Raw genomic sequence first — 22059 nt, 5'->3', positions numbered from 1 at the left:
CAATCCTGTCACGGCTGGACTATGCTTCGACTCTCTATTTGGGGGCCAATAAGGTTGAGGTCCACAGGTTACAGAGAGTCCAGACCGCTGCGGCTAGAATGTTGCTAGGTCTACGTAGATCTAGCTCTGCCTCGGATGCAATTCGAAGACTACACTGGTTGCCTATGGAAAGACGTATAGAGTTCAAGGCACTTTGTGTGGTCTTCAAGGCATGGAAGCTGGCTTCTCCACAGATATTAACAGACCTGATCCAGCCTTTTGAGCCCACGCGCCAACTTCGATCCTCTAGCCAAAACCTGTTGAAGGCGCCACGGGTTAAGAAAACCAGGGCAGGCGGTAGATCTTTTAGGTATAAGGCAGCCAGACTGTGGAATTCTCTCCCAGCATTTATTCGTGGTCTAAGGGATTATCTGCCTTTCAGGAAGGCCCTTAAGACCCATCTCTTCCCCAAAGTCTAATCTGTGTTGGAAGGTGTCTTGAGGGCTTAGTCCTTGTCAGGAGCGCCAGGACGCCCCTTTGTTGGGGCAGCTGTTGCGCTATATAAATTGTTATAACATAACATATCAGGGAGGACTGGACCTCACCAGAGAACCCAGTTGATTGCAGTCATGCACGGCGAAGAATGGCAACACTGGTGCCAATAGCTTGCCTGATGGATTTTGTTGGACTTGGGCCATCAAATCACCAAGAACATGGGAGTAGTGCCCTAACAAGCAGCTGGTTTTGACAGAGCAGAGAGTCAGGCTAATGGAGGAAAATGTCCACTGTCTTAGATTTTCTGTCAGGGGGAGTTGTAGGAAATCTGTTTGAATTTAGACTGACTCGTGGAGGTTGTCAGGTGAATTGTGCTGTGACAGGAAAGTAGGGTGCTGCGGAAGGAAAGCAGTGTCACCGGGAGCAGAACGATGGCACCTAGAATCCATCAGTTGACAGGCGTCCGGAACCAAGGTTTGGCCCTGGCCCCTAATAAAGTGCCCATCAGTGCCTCCTTAAATTTGAGAAGAGGCTGAGGAGAATTCTGTTCAGGTTGCAGGACCTCAGTAATAACATTCGTTTTTTATCTCCATGGTGAGCAGTTGGAGGTTGACAACTTCACCTGACCTACAAATAACCATAGTGTAAGAGGCGGATTCTACCGTTGGTTCATCCGGGGGGAAGAAAAAAAGAGGCGTCTCCAGAGAAGTATCGAGGCCACTAGCCTCCTGTAAGTCCTCATACCAATTATCATCATTGTAGGGCTAAGCAAACTCATCAACATGGTCAGAGTCATCGGAATCAGTTTCAAAAAGGGAACGCAAAGTGAGCTGTCTCCCTGGAGAGGCTGGGATGTCAAATGGAGGAGGAGGCGCCTCGGACGCAATCTGGCACGACTTCGGTCAAGGTTGAATCGGCGCAAGCTTGGCTTCAGAGAGAACAATCCGGTCCTCCACCTCCTCCATCATCGAAGGCATCAACGTTGAGGAACCCAGGGCCGACACAGTTCTCGAGCCTGGAAGTGGGGTCGAGAGTGTAGCGGGAGGCAAGATGGGCTTGGTTGGTCCAACTGGTGTCAAGGGCAAACCCGCTGGCGGTACTCCAAATGGAAGGCCTCTCGGCTATTTGAGGCTTGGAAGCTTGCCAGAGAGAGACGGTAGGAAACTGAAGAGCTGGAGAATAGGTGCATGGAGAGCTTCGATCTGAAGTGGTGTGGCATTTGGCCCCAGAAATTTAGGTTGTGCCGGCATGAGTTGCAGGATTGGCTCTGAAGTTAGCGGACTTTGGAGCTCAAGAGTGGTGCCACCCTTGTGACTTCTCAGGAGAATGTGAGTGGCGAGAAGGAGCCAAGCCCTGTTTTGATTTTTTGTGTTTCTTTTTAGATGTACCTGACTTGGAGCTTGATGAAGACTAGTCTCTCGAGCAACTCAAATTACTACGAAACGAGAGTGGGAAGGAACTTTGGATGCGGATTGTGACTTAGAGCGACCCGACGCAGAACCTTGCTATGCCTGCCGACGTAATGTTTCGCCTCACATTCCTTTGTGGAAATATGGATTTTTCTGGTCAGTTATGTCCCCTATCTTGGACCCCAACGGTTTCATGTATAAATCACAAGTACATGTATGTTTCCTCCAGTTCCAGTTATGAAGACGCAAACACATGTGCGTCCACCGCCAACATGTCCTCTTTCAGATCCGCCATGAATGGGCCGGATATTCCATTCCTAAGTATAAAAGGCCACCGCCTTTATATGGTTCACTTATCCCATTTTACAGTTCAGGCGAGTAGGCCCTGATTCTGCCATCAAGCCTTTTTCTGCCTTCTGCCTCTGAAAGCTCCAGTCTGAGCCTGCATCTGTGACCATGAACTTTGTCTCATTCCCTGCGCGGCTCACGGTGCCTGACATCAGCTTGCTGCCTGCCAAAAAACTATATTTCACCTTCAAAATTATCTGCTCCGCTCCCTACCCAATGCATTCCTGTCTAGTAGTTTAAGTAAACATTCTTCCAGCTACCGAGCAAAGGCCCGGCTTCTCTGTCTTTATGCAAGTAATTCATAGCCCTATTATCATGGAAGACTTCTGCCCTCGCATCTAGTGTAGACACTTAGACGCTTGTACACGCACTAACAGTCAGTATAGTCAGTATAGAATAAGATTCTACTCTAAGAGACCTCTCTTTTGGATAACATAGTTCTTTAAACATAGGATGTTAGATATGATTTGGGATTAGGTTGACTTGACCCTCCAGACATCTGTCGCCACATGTAGAGTTAAATGTCAAATCCCCTTCACCCCCTAGTCGCACGTCAATCATACGTCATGCTGCTGCGCGCGCATTTCTGCCAAGTATTTCTGCTGACATTGCAAAATTCTTTCATGGAACCACCCTATTATGACATCATACCTGATGACGTTCTTTAATTACACCCAGTTACGCCCACTTTTGCTACGCATGTATGTTCTATCTCTACTATCAATCGTTACGCCTCCTGCATTTGCTTCACTGTAATGCCTATTGTATAAAAGTGATTACTTATCAATAAAGTATGTACTTCACTTCCTGAGCCTCCGTGGTGATGGAACCTGGAGTCCACGATTTCGAAATCGTCCATTGGAATAAAGCCCATTCCTAACCTCTAATATCACGGATTTTGCCTCTTATTTTACTGAGCTATCTTTATTATTTTTCTGTATCAAATTAAGTCCCGGTAATTAAATTATTTACCACATGAATGGCGCCCGAACAGGGACACTTTCTCATCTCACGCGCCGGCGGTGCGTTGCAGGCCCGGTCTCCTGCCACAGCTGGACGGACAACAACGCGTACCAGCAGGATTTCCTGTATCTCCCTCCGGTCAAGCGGGGGCGACTGAGGCTGCGATCAACACCCAGACGAGGCGGTGAGAAGTGCGAAGTATCCCGACCAGAGCCTAGCTGAGAGAGCAAGATCCGAGGTATACAGAGGCCCACCAAGTTCCGAAGTTCCGAGGTTTCCGATGTTCCGAAGTTTCCGAAGTTTTCGAGTAGAGTCCAGTCCAGTTCAGTTCAGTTCCGTTCCGAGGCCTTCCGTTCCGAGCTACCCGGTGAGTACCATTACTGGGGAGGCGTTCTGGCGTGCACATAAGTTGTGCCGGTCCAGACGGGTTTGGGTACACAAATCCGGTCTGCACTGTTTTAGCAGTGTATCTGTACTGTTTAGCAGTATATCTAGTATATCAAGTATATAAATTCAGAATAATTCAGTTAATACCGAGGATTATGTTTTGTGATTAAGTTTTCTTAGATCGTCATCATCATTGTTGCTCATTTAAAACGTTAAATGTTAAATGTGTTAATACGTCCTGCATATTGTGGTATGAAAGACTGTTCATTATTGTGTTTGTAGTATTAAATTCAAGACCAAGTATCAGATCAGTTCTCAATATGCCGCTCTTTTCGAAACTAAGACAGATCACAACTAGAAAAGGGGTACTCGAAGAAGCTGTTCCCATTCCTCCTAGGGACACTCCAGGGTACTTCATGTATCATAAACATGGCCTAGACGCCATATTATTTCTTGATCTGTGGGTAGACTACACTAAGGAATTACCAGAAAGTCAGAGGTGGCCCGCAGCTGGGACCTGGGATGCAGATTGCATCGTGAAAGTAGAGGAAGAATTATGGAAAAGGAAAGCCAGACAGTCACAGAAAGACGCCATTGAATTATGGCGTAAAGAATCGTATAGACGTACAGAAAAAGCACGTAGACAGGAAGAGAGGAGTAAGGAAAATTCAAATAAAGTCCGAGAAAATCTATTAATTAAAGAAGGTACACGAGTGAAATCAGAACAAGTAGACAGACAACGAAATGCCCTTATGAATGGTATGTATCCCCTTATGGCCGAGGGATTACCTAAGGCTACTCCGGAGATACCAAAAGACTTGCCACCCCCATTGTTCCCAATAAAAATGCATCCTAAGGGGCATCCTAGAACAGCAGAAGATGTTTTTCTTTCCTCATATTTAGATGACGCAGCTCCCGAGTATGCTAACCCCGCCCCACATAGACCGTCTGCCGGGGAGGTTCAACGCCAAGATCCTGTAGCTGTATCCCTACAGCATCAAATCCTGACACAAGTTCCGGCAAGCACATCTGTTTCCACATCTGTTCCTACAGCTGCTCCTACAGCTGTGTCCACACCTATAGTTGCTGTATCACGTTCAACGAATCCTTTCACGTCCGATACCCCAGACGGGGCTACCGGAGGTGCTACCAACATTTTTTCTACGCCACCCAGAATAAATAAACTTACTTTTCAAGAATCAGCACATCCACGTACCCCCAAACTCATAAATTCCCGCACGCTTAAGGAACTTCTTGTAGATTGTAGATATGACCCTGTGCCCGGAAAAGAGGACGAAATGATCCTGGCATCATTACGTATCAGACGAGCTACGGTGTATTTAGGAAAGCTACCAGGAATGACTATGCATTTAGACAATATATATCATTATGTCCAAACAGGGCGAGATTCTGAATGTATTAACAGAGCTATGGAATACCAGAAAGTGGAGTTACAGGGGGAACTGTTACGTTTCCTCATAAATTGTGTAATCAGAAATCAAAGACCCAGCGGGTTTCCACCGAGAAATTAAAGACATGTTACTCATGGGAGAGTATACCTATCCCGACATTATGACAATATTAAAGGTATTAATGCCTGCTGGCATTTATGAAAAACTCAAGGAAAAAGAGTGGGAGGTGGGAGACCAAAAGATAGAATGGACAGCCTTAGAAGCAGAAGAAAAGGCCCGAACTGCAGGAGCAGGGCTTGGGGATAAAACTAAAGCACTACCAGGTTTACTAGTACAGGTACTGCCACGTTTATTAACCACGAAAAAGGAAGACTGGGGTGCAATCTCAGCCTGTAAACAAAAGCAAGATGAAGACACTAGTGATTTCTATGCCCGATTCGAAAAATGTTTTGGTATAAATAGTGGTATAAAAGCAAGTAGCGAGTCATACCCACATCTGTTTGTGACAAAATTAGTTGAAAATTCCTTGCCCCAGGTGAAGAATAGAGTATTAAAATTCGAGAGTACCTGGCAAGGTAATACCCCATCACAAATGTTACAAATGTTACAGTACCATTACAATAGAATTAGAGAGGAACAAGAACATGAGCAGAGACGCATGAAAGACACAAAAATGAAAATGCTAGTCTCCCAGACAGTTCCAGCTGAAGGTCATAAAAAGGGTACGACACAGTCCGGTGATTCAGCAGGACCTGTAAAAGGGACATGCAACTATTGTAAACAACCAGGTCATTACATACACGATTGCCCAGTCCTGAAGCGTAATATCGCCACAGGTAAAACACAAGAAAGACCACGGCCACCTAGACAGGATCAGAATGAACAAGGAGCACCGCAGCATGCCCAGTCCATGCCAGCTCCACAACTGTCTATACAGTTTGTGCCAGCTGCACCAGCGCTGCCTGTTGCTGCCACACAAACAACGACACGACAGCTGTACCAGACCGCACAGTATGACTATCCTGATTATCAACGATACGCATGAACCAGCCTAGAGAGGGAAGTTGACTTACCCCTTATCGAGGTCCCTGTAGACCAAGAAGGACCTTATGTACATAGTGAACTATTAGGCCAAGATAGAAAATTTTTACTTGATACAGGGGCAAGTCGAACAACTATAAAACGTAGTGAAGTTCCAGGGGCACCCCTCTCAGGCTCACAGAATATTTCCCTTGGTTTTTCAGGAAAACCTATTGTTAATGAAGTATCACAGCCTCTTCCACTTACGATAGGACCTTTGACCCGAACTACAGATTTATTGCTTACTAAATCATGCCCAGAAAACTTGTTAGGTATAAAAACTTTGAAAGCTCTAGGAGCTATAATATGTTGTTCTCCGGAAGGAGTAAGATTGTTTTTACGAGATTTCAAAGGGCACTATGTGTCCCGAGACATGGATTCCCGACTGCAGACTTTACCCACACATTTATGGGCACAAGGCCCTACAGATGTTGGTTGCATGAACATTACACCATATCGAGTCACACTAAAGGCAGGAGTGGTACTACCACGAATGCGACAATACAGGTTACCCCCAGATGCTGTAGTGGCTTTACTGCAAATCATTGACGAGCTTATTGGCCAAGGAGTGGTTGTGGAGACCGACTCCAATGTATGTAATTCACCGATAATTCCGATTCTTAAACGAACTGATCCAAAGGCTCCACCAGTATATCGATTGGTTATTGATCTGCGCGAATTAAATAAATGTATTGTACCACAATACCCCGTAGTTCCAGACATCTCTTCATTACTGACAGCTATTGATTCCGAAGCAACATTCTTTACTGTAATTGATCTCAAGAATGCCTTTTTCAGCGTCCCAATAGATCCGGAAAGCCAATACTTGTTCGGATTTAGTTTAAATGGACGAAGCTTTAAATTCACACGCGCACCTCAAGGATTTACAGAAAGCCCCAGCATCTATAGCCAAGCACTGAAACGAGAACTTGACAGTATACACATGCCAGTCAACACTGCCCTGCTTCAATATGTCGATGATCTGCTGATCACCGCTAGAAACGAACCTGAATGTGAGAAAGCATCACTGACGGTATTACAATTTTTGGCCGAAAAGGGACACAAGGTGTCCCCTTCTAAGCTGCAATTCTGTGTCCAGCGAGTTGTTTACCTTGGTCACTCGCTGTCCAAGGAGGGAAGGCAGCTTACACCAGATCGCATCCAGCTAATTGCAAATATGCCAATACCCAAGACACAAAAGGAGGTGCGGGCTTTCATAGGCCTCACTTCATATTGTAGGCAGTGGATCCCTCAGTATGCATTTCTAGCAAAACCACTCATTCAATTGACAACACAGGAGGTAGCCATATCGACTGTTCTCCCTTGGACTCAGGAACATACACACGCTTTTGAAAGTTTAAAGAAAGCTTTATGTCAAGCACCTGTCCTAGCAACACCATGTTACAGCAAACAATTTACGCTCTTTGTTACAGAACGCGAAGGTACTGCTTTGTCAGTACTCACACAGGAACAAGCAGGATCACACAAACCGTGTGCTTATTTTTCTAGTACATTAGATCCCGTAGCTCAGGCTCTGCCTGCGTGCCTGAAATCAGTGGCAGCAACAGCTTTAGCAATTAGACAAAGCGATGCCATAGTGTTAGGACATCCATTGACAGTACAAGTACCACATGCAGTAGAGGTTCTCTTGAACCGCACACAAACACAACACTTGACTATAGCACGACTCACTGGTTACGAATTAACATTGTTTCAGCCACATATAGAAATCAGACGTTGTAGTACATTGAATCCTGCCACACTGTTACCTGTAAATGGAACAGACCCACTTGCACATGATTGTATTGAAGTTATCACTATCACGACGAAACCCAGGCAAGATTTGACAGACGTTCCATTGTCAGACCCAGACCTGACGTTGTATGTAGATGGTTCATGTATGAGAACAGGTACAGGAGAGTTAGTGGCCGCTTATGCAGTCACAACAGACGCTGAAATCATTGAAACAAATTGTATAAATACCTTGTCCGCTCAAGCAGCAGAGCTCATCGCTCTGACACAAGCCTGTATTCAAGCCACAAATAAAAAAGTCAACATATACACTGATTCACGTTATGCATTCGGAGTTGTACATGACTTCGGCGTGCTGTGGCGAGAGAGAGGTTATTTAACTTCTCACGGTGCCCACATTCAGCACGGACCCCTCATTCATGCCTTATTAGATGCAATACATCTACCCACTGCAATATCAATTATGAAATGTAAAGCTCATACGAAAGTTACTGATATCATTTCTCAAGGCAATGATCTAGCTGACAGAACAGCTAAACAGACTGCTCAAACTCAAACATCCGACATGACAAAGACAATAGTCCCGACACCAACACATTGCATGATGGTTAAGGATCCCGCTCTTGACGTAATTGACATACAGACACATGCTACTCCAGATGAAATAAAGAAATGGACTGAGTTAGGAGGGATCCAAACGGATCAAGGATGGATGACGAAGGAAAAATCTGTGTGGTTCCTTCCTGATTCAATGGTCCAAGTCGTTATTAACACTGTACATAGTCCAGCACATCTAGGAGAAAAAGCTATGCTAGACAGCATCCAACACATTTGGTTCAACAAACATTTACGAGCAGCAGCTAAACAAAAAGTCCGTACCTGTATGATCTGTTGTCAGTTTAACCCAGGAAAAAGCATTCCCGTAGAACAGGGTGGATTTCAGCCTCCTGATCACCCTTTTGAAGTCCTCCAGATGGATTATATCCAGATGGAACGATGTCGAGGATTCAAATATGTTCTCGTAGTTGTCTGTGCTCTTTCCCGTTGGACAGAGGCATACCCGGTTTCAGATTACACTGCCCCGACTACTGCCAAACAGTTAGTTCGAGAATTCTTCCCACGGTACGGTTTACCACGTGTTGTCTACTCAGATAACGGCCAGCCGTTTTCCTCCGAACTAATGAAACACGTTTCACTCTTGTTAGGCTATCAGTGGAGATTCCACTGTGTCCGACACCCCGAGGCAGCAGGTCTCGTGGAACGACATAATCAAACTCTGAAAATTAGATTGTCTAAAATATGTAGAGAGAAAGGTGTCGACTGGGTAGTAGCCTTACCCGTTGCACTCTTTTACATGAGAATGGTAGCGCACTCTCGAACAGGGCTATCTCCTTATGAAGTGGTCTTTGGTAGGCCACCAAATATGTGGGGGACGCCTATACCACGCAAAATAACTGATATTGACTGTAATATGCTGACAGATTACTTGGCTTCTTTGATGTCTGCACTACAATCTTGTCGTTCACAGGTAGCTGCAGCTTTTCCCGACAACACTGAGGTGAAACCCCATGACGTAATTCCAGGAGATTTGGTCTTAGTGAGGAACTTTGATCGGAAGTCTCAGCTGGATCCTAGGTGGAGGTCGCCTCAGCTGGTATTGCTGACGACGAGGACAGCCGTAAAGATCGAAGGTCGAAAAGGCTGGATACATTCAAGTCATATCAAGAAATTTCATGGACTACCATCAGATGTAAACGACACACCTTGCGTGTCTTCCCCGAGTGACTCTAAACTTCCTTTGGTTGAATTAAATAGTCGTGAACTATATAAACTAAAACTCAGGTCTAACCAGTCAGGCAATTTGATTGTTTAAGTCCTCTCCAAGGTGAAGCGGTCGAATTTGTCTCTGACATGTATCCCTTAGACCTGTACAGAGAAAGAAACAAAAGGATAAAACTGAAACGACATGCGTACTGTAAATCACTGCGTAGTCATTGCACAGTGACGTTATTAATTCTGTTTTTCCTAAGTCTTTTAATAATTACTGCAAGTATATTGTTGCACATATGTTATCCTATTTTTAGACATGTTTATAATGTTACTGCTGAACATTCTTTTAGTGAATTACCTCCGCATGAATTGTCATATAGATTTGCGCTGCGCAATAACACTTTTATTAGTATGTTACATCATTCCCATCAGGTTAGCAATGCTACAAATTGTTGGATATGTGGCCGACTCCCTCCCTATCAGAATTATAAAGGAATTCTACCTCTCTTTCCATACCCGTTCACACACAACGGCTCCTGTGGAGCATGGTTTAGTTTAATTAATTCCCAAGATTCGAACTCAGCAGTTTATCAAGACAACGGGGTATGGGGAAATCTGAACTTAGTTTTACTTAAAGTCTGCCACCCCAACAAGGAGGGACTTCCCAAAAGAACAGGAACTGATCTAGAAAATGAAGTATATGGATTAGGTAATTTTACGCTTAATCTCTTGATCTTGAATGTCGAATCCGAAGCTACTCCAATTTTGCCCGCCATGCCAGTATTTCCAGTAAAAGGTGAATTATGTGTAAGAAAGAATGGTTCCATACATATGGGCCATAGTAGATGCACCACTGTAATAGAATTTAGTGATCAAGGCAAGTCGACATCTAGAGCTTCCCGCCATTCCTATTTTATATGTGGTCAGACGGCATATATACGTCTGCCTCTAGATTAGGATGGTACCTGCTACATCGGATTCCTTTTGCCACCTGTTTTTCTAGCTCCTCCTGATTATCACAGAAATACTCATTTAGTACACAATAGAGAAAGGAGAGATCTCCCAATAGTCGATTACACTGAAACAGCATGGGAAAAATACACAGATTTCAATAAAGGTCTCTTTCCCTATATAGGTACCGTTACTAATAGTAAGCTGATACGTAGATTAACTAGAACCCTTGAAGCAGTAGTGAACGAAACTATTTCCGCCTTAGGCAATTTAACAGAAGAGCAGTCTGCTATGCGGATTGTTGTGCTTCAAAATCGTCTTGTCCTTGACGTCATCCTGGCCGATAGGGGCGGAGCTTGTAGGGTCATCGGATCAAGTTGTTGCATTTTCATACCAGAAAATGCGCCATCTGTATATAAAGCCATAACTCGCCTTCATAAGATTGTAAGCCAGATACACCAGAGTCCAGGCACCTGGACTTGGTCCGGTTGGTTTTGGAGTGTATTATCTACCTTTGGATGGAAGGTCCTATCCTTCCTAGGTATTGGCTTTCTCATACTATTCAGTTGCTGTCTATGTCTACAATGTGGACCAGCGATCTGTGGTCTGTGTGCCACATCGTGTATTCCACCACCAAGATTTCATTCATCCCAGAAGAAAAAAGAAGAACAAATGATGCTATATGAACAGATCAACGGATTGATGAAGATTGATATCTCTTAACGGGCAAGTAGGGGACAAGGAGGGAATGTGGAAATATGGATTTTTCTGGTCAGTTATGTCCCCTATCTTGGACCCCAACGGTTTCATGTATAAATCACAAGTACATGTATGTTTCCTCCAGTTCCAGTTATGAAGACGCAAACACATGTGCGTCCACCGCCAACATGTCCTCTTTCAGATCCGCCATGAATGGGCCGGATATTCCATTCCTAAGTATAAAAGGCCACCGCCTTTATATGGTTCACTTATCCCATTTTACAGTTCAGGCGAGTAGGCCCTGATTCTGCCATCAAGCCTTTTTCTGCCTTCTGCCTCTGAAAGCTCCAGTCTGAGCCTGCATCTGTGACCATGAACTTTGTCTCATTCCCTGCGCGGCTCACGGTGCCTGACATCAGCTTGCTGCCTGCCAAAAAACTATATTTCACCTTCAAAATTATCTGCTCCGCTCCCTACCCAATGCATTCCTGTCTAGTAGTTTAAGTAAACATTCTTCCAGCTACCGAGCAAAGGCCCGGCTTCTCTGTCTTTATGCAAGTAATTCATAGCCCTATTATCATGGAAGACTTCTGCCCTCGCATCTAGTGTAGACACTTAGACGCTTGTACACGCACTAACAGTCAGTATAGTCAGTATAGAATAAGATTCTACTCTAAGAGACCTCTCTTTTGGATAACATAGTTCTTTAAACATAGGATGTTAGATATGATTTGGGATTAGGTTGACTTGACCCTCCAGACATCTGTCGCCACATGTAGAGTTAAATGTCAAATCCCCTTCACCCCCTAGTCGCACGTCAATCATACGTCATGCTGCTGCGCGCGCATTTCTGCCAAGTATTTCTGCTGACATTGCAAAATTCTTTCATGGAACCACCCTATTATGACATCATACCTGATGACGTTCTTTAATTACACCCAGTTACGCCCACTTTTGCTACGCATGTATGTTCTATCTCTACTATCAATCGTTACGCCTCCTGCATTTGCTTCACTGTAATGCCTATTGTATAAAAGTGATTACTTATCAATAAAGTATGTACTTCACTTCCTGAGCCTCCGTGGTGATGGAACCTGGAGTCCACGATTTCGAAATCGTCCATTGGAATAAAGCCCATTCCTAACCTCTAATATCACGGATTTTGCCTCTTATTTTACTGAGCTATCTTTATTATTTTTCTGTATCAAATTAAGTCCCGGTAATTAAATTATTTACCACACCTTGATGGCATTCGGGTTCATCAACTCACAGTAGGTGCATGCCATGGAGTTGTGGCTCGACCCCTACGCACCACAAGCGCACCTCGTGGGGATCTTGTGACAGTCCCTACAAGGATTAAAACTTGTAGGTTGAGGGTGAAAGCCCTTGTACACTTGAGAACATATGAGGTGAAATGTCTGAGGGACAGGAAGGGAGCTCCAGACCTGCATAAGGTGACACAGAAAGAAAGGAACTGAAGTCAGCAAGCGGGAGTGGCGCCTATATAGGCGTTGCATGTAGTTTCTGGAGGGGACTGGCATTTTGTGCGGAGCCGCAAGGCGCCACCTTCCGGTACACAGAGACACTGCTGAAAAGTTTCTGGATCCAGTCTGACGCCTGGGGAATATTCAAAAGATGAGGAAATTGCAGTTACAAGTCTCTATCAGAACTTCAGCTTCTTACAGCGTCTAAGAGGAGATGAGGAGGCTATAATGAGGGGTGGGACGTCGTTCCACACCTTAGTAGCAATGTAAGTAATGTAAGAGAAAGCGCAACCTCCTGATTTGCTTTTGTGTATGTGTGGGATGTGCGTTAGTGAGAGTACAGCTGAGAAGAGGTATCTGAATGTGTGGTGAAACTGCATGCGGCTATTCAGGTAAGCTGGATCTGTTTTGTGTAGTGCTTTGTAAGTGTGGATGAGTAGTTTGAACTGCGCGTGCCTATGCATTGGGAACCAGTGGATTTCCCTCATGTGTGGTGTGATGCAAGACTGGCGTAGGAGGTTGAGGACCATTCTGGCTGCTGTGTTCTTGACAATCTGCAGTCTTTTTGCGAGTTGGTTGGCGATTCCAGTGTAGAGAGTGCTCCTGAAGTCTAGGGCTATGGGCTACAGGATGTGATGAGGGCTAGGATAATGATTTTCCTGGTGCTGTTGAATAGCCACTTGAAGATCTTCTTCAGCATCTTCAGGGTGAGAAAGCAGGGCATGGAGACTGAGTTGACCTGGACGGATATGTTCAACTTGTCAATAATGATGTTGAGGTTTCTTGCTCTTGTGGGAGTGAGTCTGGGGATTGTAGGCCACCAGGCAAAATTCCATGGCAAGGTATCTTTTCTGAAGATCACCACTTCTGTCTTGTCCGTGTTCACCTTGACACAGTTGGACTTCATTGAGTTGGCCACTTTGATCATGCATGAGTTGAAGTTGCTCTGGTGCTGGGTATTTTGTCCGAGAGGGTCAGCATGATTGTGTAGGTGAGTATGTTGGTGATGTGTGTGTAGATGACTTTCACCAGTGGGGTCATGTAGACGTTGAAAAGGGTTGGACTAAGGGAGGAACCCTGAAGGATTCTGCAGAGGAGTTGCTGGCTTCTGAGGAGTATGGTGGCAAGTTGACCATTTGGGTTCTTCTGGTGAGGAAGGTCCAGATCCGTTGAAGGCCTGGTCCTTGCATGCCCACCTTGTGAAGTCAATTGGTCAGGATGGGAGACTGTGTAAAAGGCTGCAGAGGGGTTGCCTATAGCTTGTTCAGGAGGACATTGGCAACTGCATGCTTCCATGCCCTCTGGAAGGTGGCTGCGTTGATGGAGCTTTTGAGAATAGGGTGATTTCTTCCCTTATGGGGGATGAGCCTTTGTTGAAAGCGTAGTTGCAACAAGGGTCTGGTGGTGCCCTGGAGTGGATAGTCTTCATGATTCCTGTGGTTTCCTCTGTAGTGATTTTGTTCCTTTCGGTCAGGGTGTTGTCTTTGTCCGATATCAGAAAATGTAATGCCAAAATGATAAAGTCCAGTTGTCAAAGTTGCTGTAAAGATTGTGTATGGTTGTGATTTTGCAGAAACAGTTCATAGGTCATTACCTCATGAGTAGAAGAATATGGCAGCAATAACAAGAGTTAAAAAATGTGAGCGCTTTCTTTCATCAATTTGTCGATCCATTCCATGGAAAGATGTAACCACCTGCTCAACCTTGAATATTTTGAAATCAGTGTATATTTTGACACCATGACCCTCTTCAATTGAGAATGGTGTGCCCATTCCAATGTAGATTGTCCTTGCAATGGCAAACATGCACTCAAAAAATGAACCTGTTGCTTCAGTGCCCATCTTCAAAGACACAGACTTGGACAATGAACTAAGGCATTGGTGTCTCTCAAGCCATGTTTTCTCCTCAGATTTTCCTCTCCAGGATGTTCTAGAGTGGGGGTCTCCAAAGAGTTAATCAGTAGCTCATAGGCGGCCTCAGAATTGTTCAGATAATCTCCTTAATTTGGTTTCAAAACAAGCAACTTGCCTACGGGCACCATTTTGAACTATTGTGCAGCAGGTTTTATTAGGCCGAGAAGCAGACAGTGTAGGGCCATACAGCCCACCCTCTAGTAAAAAATTCCTTCTTTACTATTTTTTTTCTTTTGCTCCATCTTCCTCTGGTCCTTCCATTCTCTCTTTTCTACATATCTTTTATGTAACTTACATTCTCTCCATTTATTTTTTTCTTCTCTATGTCTATCTTACGTCCTATCGCTTTCCATCCTTTCCTTCCGTCTTGTCTTTTGTTTCTCATTTTTTTCTCTCCTTTATTTCCATCTTGTCTCTCATTTTCCTACTCTTTGTTTTTCTCTACTTTTTCATTTTTTCCTTCTTCTTTTTGCCTCTTTCCTAATTTTTCTTAGTCATCTTTCTGTTTTCTTTCCTTTTCTCTTCTATTTTTTGTCTTACTCCTTTCTAGTCACTTTTTCGTTTGCCCCTCCCCTTTTTGTTGCTACAATCTAATCTTCCTCACTTTTTCCGCTGCTCTGTTTCCTTTATTCTTTCTTTCGCTGCTTCTTTATCTCCCTTCTTCCCTCTTATTTTATGCCTCTTTCTCTCATTAACTGCTTCAGTTTCTCCAATTTCTTTTCTTTATTCTCCTCTTGCTTCTCCATCCTTTTTCTTAACTTCACTCTGTTCTTTGTCTTATGCTGCTGTTCTTTCCTTTCTTTAAGAGCTCCTTGTTGGACATGTATACCATTTGGGGGTGTCTGCAGGGATATGTTTATATGTAGAGCAATATGAAGTCTACATGTGCCTCATAAAATGTATTATTACTGATTGCCTGATTTGTTGTGCTGGTGCAATATACATGTTAAAAAATAACTTTCTAATTTGCTTGTTTCAAGACTTCAACCAATGTACTTTAAGGCAATTATCCAGGTAGTGGAAGTCTTTCAGGCCCCAGCTCTAAAGATGAGAACAGTGCTACCCTCAGAGGTGATTCACATACAAAAGCAAAGGGACCAAAGTGATTTTTGAGGAACCTACTATAGATCTTTAGCGATACAGCTACGGTGTATGCTCTGAATGATTTTCAATGATCAGAAGTAGCTCTCACTATAGGAAAGTGTGGAGACACTTGTTTTAGATATAATGGGAAGAGCCATGGCAGTATGTCTCACCTCTCCATGCTTATCTAATCTCCCTGAAGCATTCTTGGAATATGCTCTGGTTTTCATTCAGGATTCTGAGGCAAATCGTTTGCAGTCCTCCTGGACAATTTCTGACAACAAAGGCATCCCTTACACAAGATGACTTTCAAGGGGGGAAACAATGTAGACATTGTAAGGCTTTCAACATGGACAGTATTTGAGAAAAAGAGGTGGCATCTTCAATCAATAAAATATTTTAATTCATAAAACAGAAAAAAGATACCCCGGTCTTAGAAGATATTAAGTAAAGTGACATGTGAGAGGTTAGGACAGGTTTCCTCTTGCAAAAATGCAAAACAGGTCATGCTCAGGTTTCAGATTCCTGTTGTCAGGAGCAGCAAAAAAAATTGTTTTTTAAATGGGCAACTTTCGCTAACACCCTATGATAAAATACTGTTGGTATGTACTCCCTTAAAGGAGCAGAGTCAGTTAGGCAACACCTGTAGCCTGCAGCCCCCATCTGATTACATTAACCCTCATTTAGCTGACTTTACCTTTTTACAAAAAAAAAATGTTTGTCACCACTTTGTTAAAGAAGTGACCTTTTTATGATATAGTTCTTTTAAAAGAATGTTAAAGTAATTTGCGCAACATAACTTATCGATAGGATACCAAAAATAAATGTTTTTAAAAATGGGCTTTTCAGAAAAAGAGTTCATTTAAGCAACTTTTTTAAAATGTGCTCTGGGATCCATTCAGTGAATATGATTTCAACGGAGATTCCCCTGAAGGACAAGTAAAGATCATTGTCATCCACCAGAGTCTGCGACATTGTTAGCCTGCACATATCAAAAATAAAATGTGGAGAGAATCTCCTTCCCCAAAAGTAACAACTGATTGATGTTTGCATTTATAAGAGCATAGTTGGACACTCTTTTGTTACCAAAGGTTTTGATGACTTCTCTACACTATTCAGGAAACTGTACATTAAAGACACATCCAATGTTCATGGCAATATGCAAGAAAGGTCAAGTGTGCCTACCCATTCAAGAATATTTAGCGTGATCCTAAATCTTGGAACCACCAAGTTTTACTTGAATTTCGCTTGAGCATATTTCATTTATACTTAAAAAAAGAAATTTAAAATATAGTTAAAATTCAGTATAAAATAGTTATTTTTTTCAAGTTCAAAATAACAATTGCCTTGCACCAGGGTTTGGAACCTAAACTTGTTGGCAGCTGCTGGTATGTGGAGGTCTGGGTTAGAATGCTCAATTATTAACACTTTGTAGAAAAAAACTTACCTGTTTTAACAAAAATTATGCTTGCAGGAATATAAAATACTACCACGCATGTTTACCTGCAGTGCACCACGATGGGAGTATGCAGTGGACGCTGGTGAAGATAATGTCCATGAACTTCCTGGATAAACCTCAACAAGTTTCCTTTACTGTCTGGTAATCCCCTGTGGGCAAATAATGGTATCCGGATTATGAAATGTGTACGTGTATAGATTTCAAAGAGAAGAATCTTTGCCCATGCACTAGTTTTCTACCACTATAAAGACATTTCAACCCAAACACCCTGAATAAATCATTATCATATGCCAAGTGAAATACCACTGATTACATTTGTTTTTAAAGTTATGACAATTGAATATAACCAGAATCTATTGCCTACTGAGAGAAGAAATAGAATGTACCAGATATAAAGAAAACAGCCACTTAAAAATACTCAAATCTAAAGTTTTAAGACTTTATGCTTATGGCAGAGGTTCTGAAAGATACTTTTGTAGTGCAAACAACAGCAGTGGATATTTTGTCTGTAGTGTCTTAAGATAAGCAACCATAATCTGATTCAGCTAAAAAATTATATGTTGGACATTCACTGTGGGCTCCAAAACAGAGTCTTCTGCATGTATAAATATATACATTTTTCTTGTAAGAAGCAATCAGGAGACACGTTTCATTTTTGTAAGCATCTAAGACTTACACTGACAGGTCACAAATTTAAATAATTGGAAGTACACTACTAATTTCACGCTCCTCTTAAAATTATTAATTGATTCCCCTACATCTAGATTTGCAAACACCACTTAACTGCAGGATTACTGAGTCTATACCTCATATTAGTTTGATAACCAGCAGCAGACTTACAGCAGCATTCTGCACCAGTTATCAGTGATACACACCACAGGGCGAAAGGCTGAGGAGAGTTGCTACAATCCAAACAGAAAGAGAATTGATTTGAGGATTTACTGTTGTGTCTCATTAGAAAGGGAAGTGTCAAAATCCACCTAGGGGCACAGGTCCCAAAGGGGTTCTGGGCCCCAACCACGGGAGTTAGGTTCTTTTACCACTGACGTCATGGGCTCATTTAACTAAGCCACTGCAAATGTGGCCAAGTTAAATCCCTACCACAACTGACTCTCAAAGCAGAGGGTCAAGCAGTCCAAGGCATCACAGGGAGGTAGTGTGGGGCGTAGAGACTCAGACCTCAACTACCACACAACTGACCTAACAGATTTATGCATAGCCAACTGCTTTTCTTCAAGAAAATAGAAGCACTCACTTGGGCACATACACCCAAGATGGCGCCAGCATAGCAGCCTTGCTGAGCAGCTTTGGATTCCCCGCTTGAGTCATGATCAAGTGATCTCTTTGCAAGAACAATGAAAGAAGAATAGTTGATGAGTAGACCAACACTTTGACGAGGCCTACAGGCCCAACCAAGGACTATGGATGGCAGTGGATTCTAAAGCACCCATCATGACGACGCAACATTGAAGCATGTGATAGCCCTGGTGCGCTACTCCCTGTCCATTGTGGCAGACTCCCTGGCAGTGCTGACAGCACCCAGTGACCCTCGAGTGGAATCGGGAAAGCCACACACACCCTCAGGTGAGCGGTGAGGCCCTGGAGAGAGGGCACAGCCTCGGAAAGAGGAAGCAAGGGGGGGGACTTCCTAGGAGAGTGATACAGCAAGACACAAGTGAGAAATGAATACTGAATGCAGCATCCAGGGGCCCACAATCAAAGGTGGCTGGCAAATGAACCAGAGGATACAGGGGTGCAACACTTTTAAAAGATTCCCCTAGACTTTACAAACGCTTCCAACAAATTAAAAAAAACTGGACAGGAGTACCCAAAAAAGGAAGATACAGAGCTAACTATAATAAGCAAGCCTGTAGCAAGGCCACCATAAAACAAAGGAAGCTATCATAAAGGCCTGATTGGCAGCCATGGAGACCCTGTAAATGCAGTAATAACTGACCTAAGTGGTAGTGGACACAATGCGAAACAACCCCATAGACCATCTGTACCTACAGTTGATCTAAAAGTGAGAGGAAGAAGGGCAAGTAATGTCCAAGCACAAGATAAATCATACTTAAGACTCCCTGTTTTCAGTTTTTAAAGTTTTGTACAGATACACAGACAGAAAACAATGTATTGTCCAGTCTGTATTTATTTTTAAATGTGGATAAAAATGGAGCTAAAAAAGTTGGAAATTTTAGGACTGAGGTTGAAACAGCTGCAGATATGCACACTAATGATACAAACATGTTTGTTTTCATACAAGGCTATTGATTTATTGTCTACGGGTGTTCATACTATTGAAACCTGTCAGGCATTCAAGTACAAGTGTACTTTTCTCAGTTTAATAAATGTGGGACTATACCGGTGTCAGCTTCATTTTTTCACAAAACACAAAATAAATATGGATAATTACAGAAAAAATGAGCAAAAAATAAATATGAATAAATGCAGACTGAAATGTCAAGAAAATAAATACCATAAAACCGGGAGCCCTAATTATACTTCATGAAGAGATCTGTTAAATAGTCCAATGCACTTCGTCCCTTCACTGCCTAAAATGAGCAAATTAGCTAAACAAGAGGAAATACAAAATCCCTAACTTCAAGGGAGCGAGAAAATAACCAAACTACAATACCTACTGTGGCTTCAGAGAAAATATGGTGCTGACCAAAAATGATTTGAAAAAGTGTCTTGCTGACTTGGGGTCCAATCTTGAAGACTATAGCAGACACGCTAGCTGACATGCAGCCTTTTAATAATAGACTGGAATTGACTGAAACCTGCTTACCTTGAAACCATTTTTTCAACACCATTCTTTCACAGTTCTATACCTCACCCAGAGTCGCAAGCTAAGAACTACAAGACAAATGCAAAGATATACCGCTCTATGTTCCAATACAGTAAGATCTGCAATATATAAATATAAATACGTAAATATCAGTACATGTGGAGGTCCTGTTCAGTCAAGAGAAACACTGTAAAGCTCTTTGGCATAGGGACAGATCATCCTAAAACCCAATCATACGATTCCTTCTTCAATCAAAGAAGTTGTGAAGCCTTGCCTTGGGTAGGGTAACAACGTTTATTTGTAAAGCGCACGTTCACCCGTAGGTCTCTTGGCGCTGAATAACAGATGTTTATTGTTACCCAACTCAATGGTTCTCGTTTAATCGACCTCAGATGGATGAAAGGCTGAGTGGTCCCGCCGGGATTTGAACCTGTGACCATGAGGCCGATCACGGGTCCCTGCAGTGGATGCATTAGTCCACTAAGCCACCAAACCCGGCTTCTGCAAATGCACACCTATATCTACCTTTGAGAATGTTTTTTGTATTTCATCAATGCCGAATTATGTACTTAAAAATTATTTATATACTCAGGTCTGGGTTGCACTATTAATCGCTATTTAAACTTTGTATTCAAGAAAAAACTGACTCATTCCCTCAAACGAGGTCTGGAGTTCCGAAAAGTAAGAGACAGACTAGATTCTGTACAGAATGAATATGAGGAATAATAATCTTGAAGCTTCCAAGAATTGATTAAAGTGATTAATGTCTAGGGGGTTGAAAAAAGAAGCCGAAAAAGAACATTTGAGATCTTGGCTTCTTCTTTGAGATTCTAATCAGTCCATGCTGCAGGCTTTAAACAGGTAACTTCTGGCCTTGTGAGTGGGTCTGCCAACCACCAAAATGGATTGTCCGTTCCCGGTCTTTTTTTCTTGACTCTTTACTTACCAGCATGTTGTACATTTGTGATGCTGTACCTCCCAAATATGTGCACAAAAATGCTGATTTTATTGATTTTCATCCCATATACTACAAAGTTATTTTGTTCTGCCCCTACAACTGCCCCATTTCCATGCATTGTGCATGAAACTGGTTCAACAACAAGGCATCACTGTTCTCCATTTTTATCAGTGGCGGCTCCTCCGCTAAGGCGGAGGAGCGTTGTCCCACTATTTTTTTCACCAGTATAAGAAAAAAATTAAATGACTTAGTTATTATCATTTTATTTTCTCCTTTTTGGTGCACGTCTGCTTTACAAGGCAAGGCGGGGCAGGCGGGGCTGACAGAGCAGCGGAGTGGTTTGCTCCCACTCCCAAGTGCGCAATGATTGTTTGGCCAGCCCTCTCGGCCCGCCCAAACCAGTCATGCACACTTTCCCTCTTCTCCGCCCAGGCTGCATTACAGCCTGGGTGGAGAACATGTCCAGGCCCCCATGCCCTGTCTGAGCGCAGAGTCATGGCACTCAGACCAATTGCAATGCTGTATTGCAGCGTTGTGATTGGCTATGGGGAGCCTGAGTTCCTCCAGGCTGCTTCCTGTTACTGCTGGCGGGAGGAGGAGGAGTGATGCGACCAGGAAGAGTGGTAAGGAGAATGCGGCAAGCAGGTAGTTAAATAATGTTTTTTATTTATCCTACCCCTCCCCCATCCCTGCGCCACTCCCCCCTCCACCCCCAATCGGTGCCAGCCACAGCTGATTTTATTTTTTAATATTACCCTCCTTCCAGACAGTCCACCATGTGTGTTTAGAACTCTTAACGCCCTAGAGCTAAGGATGGTTAGAAAAGGAGGATTACCAGATGTACTACAGCTGAGTAATGTCTTCTTAACATGACAGAGAGCACCCTATACTTTCATACTCTGATCAAGGCTGGAATAAATCCACTTAGACCTTCAAATTCAGGCCAATTTCCATTTCGCTTGTCATTGCTGAAAATTGTTGTTCTGCAAATTCAGGGATATCTAGTCTATTGCAAATGCTTGCCACCCCTTCAATCAGATGCCCGGCTTAATCACATGTCCAAACATGCTATTCTACATTTCTGAGATGAAGCGCACAGATTAGTAGATGTCAGGGTTGGATACGGATT

The 22059-nt window shown here is 43.2% G+C and overlaps 1 protein-coding gene across 1 annotated transcript in view; it reads right to left on the bottom strand.

Moving 5' to 3' along the window:
• PTPN23 (protein tyrosine phosphatase non-receptor type 23) overlaps positions 1–22059 on the bottom strand; it is a 558626-nt gene that overhangs the window by 96162 nt on the left and 440405 nt on the right. Inside the window, exon 22 of the mRNA XM_085628617.1 lies at positions 17229–17333. Within this exon, the coding sequence (XP_085484743.1) occupies positions 17229–17333 (105 nt within the window). The remainder of the gene's footprint in view (positions 1–17228; positions 17334–22059) is intronic.

Source organism: Triturus cristatus, chromosome 10 (genome assembly GCF_964204655.1).
Source record: "Triturus cristatus chromosome 10, aTriCri1.1, whole genome shotgun sequence".
Lineage (NCBI taxonomy): Eukaryota > Metazoa > Chordata > Amphibia > Caudata > Salamandridae > Triturus > Triturus cristatus.
Note: the sequence above shows the minus strand (reverse complement) of the source record. Positions and strands in the feature narration are given on the sequence as shown.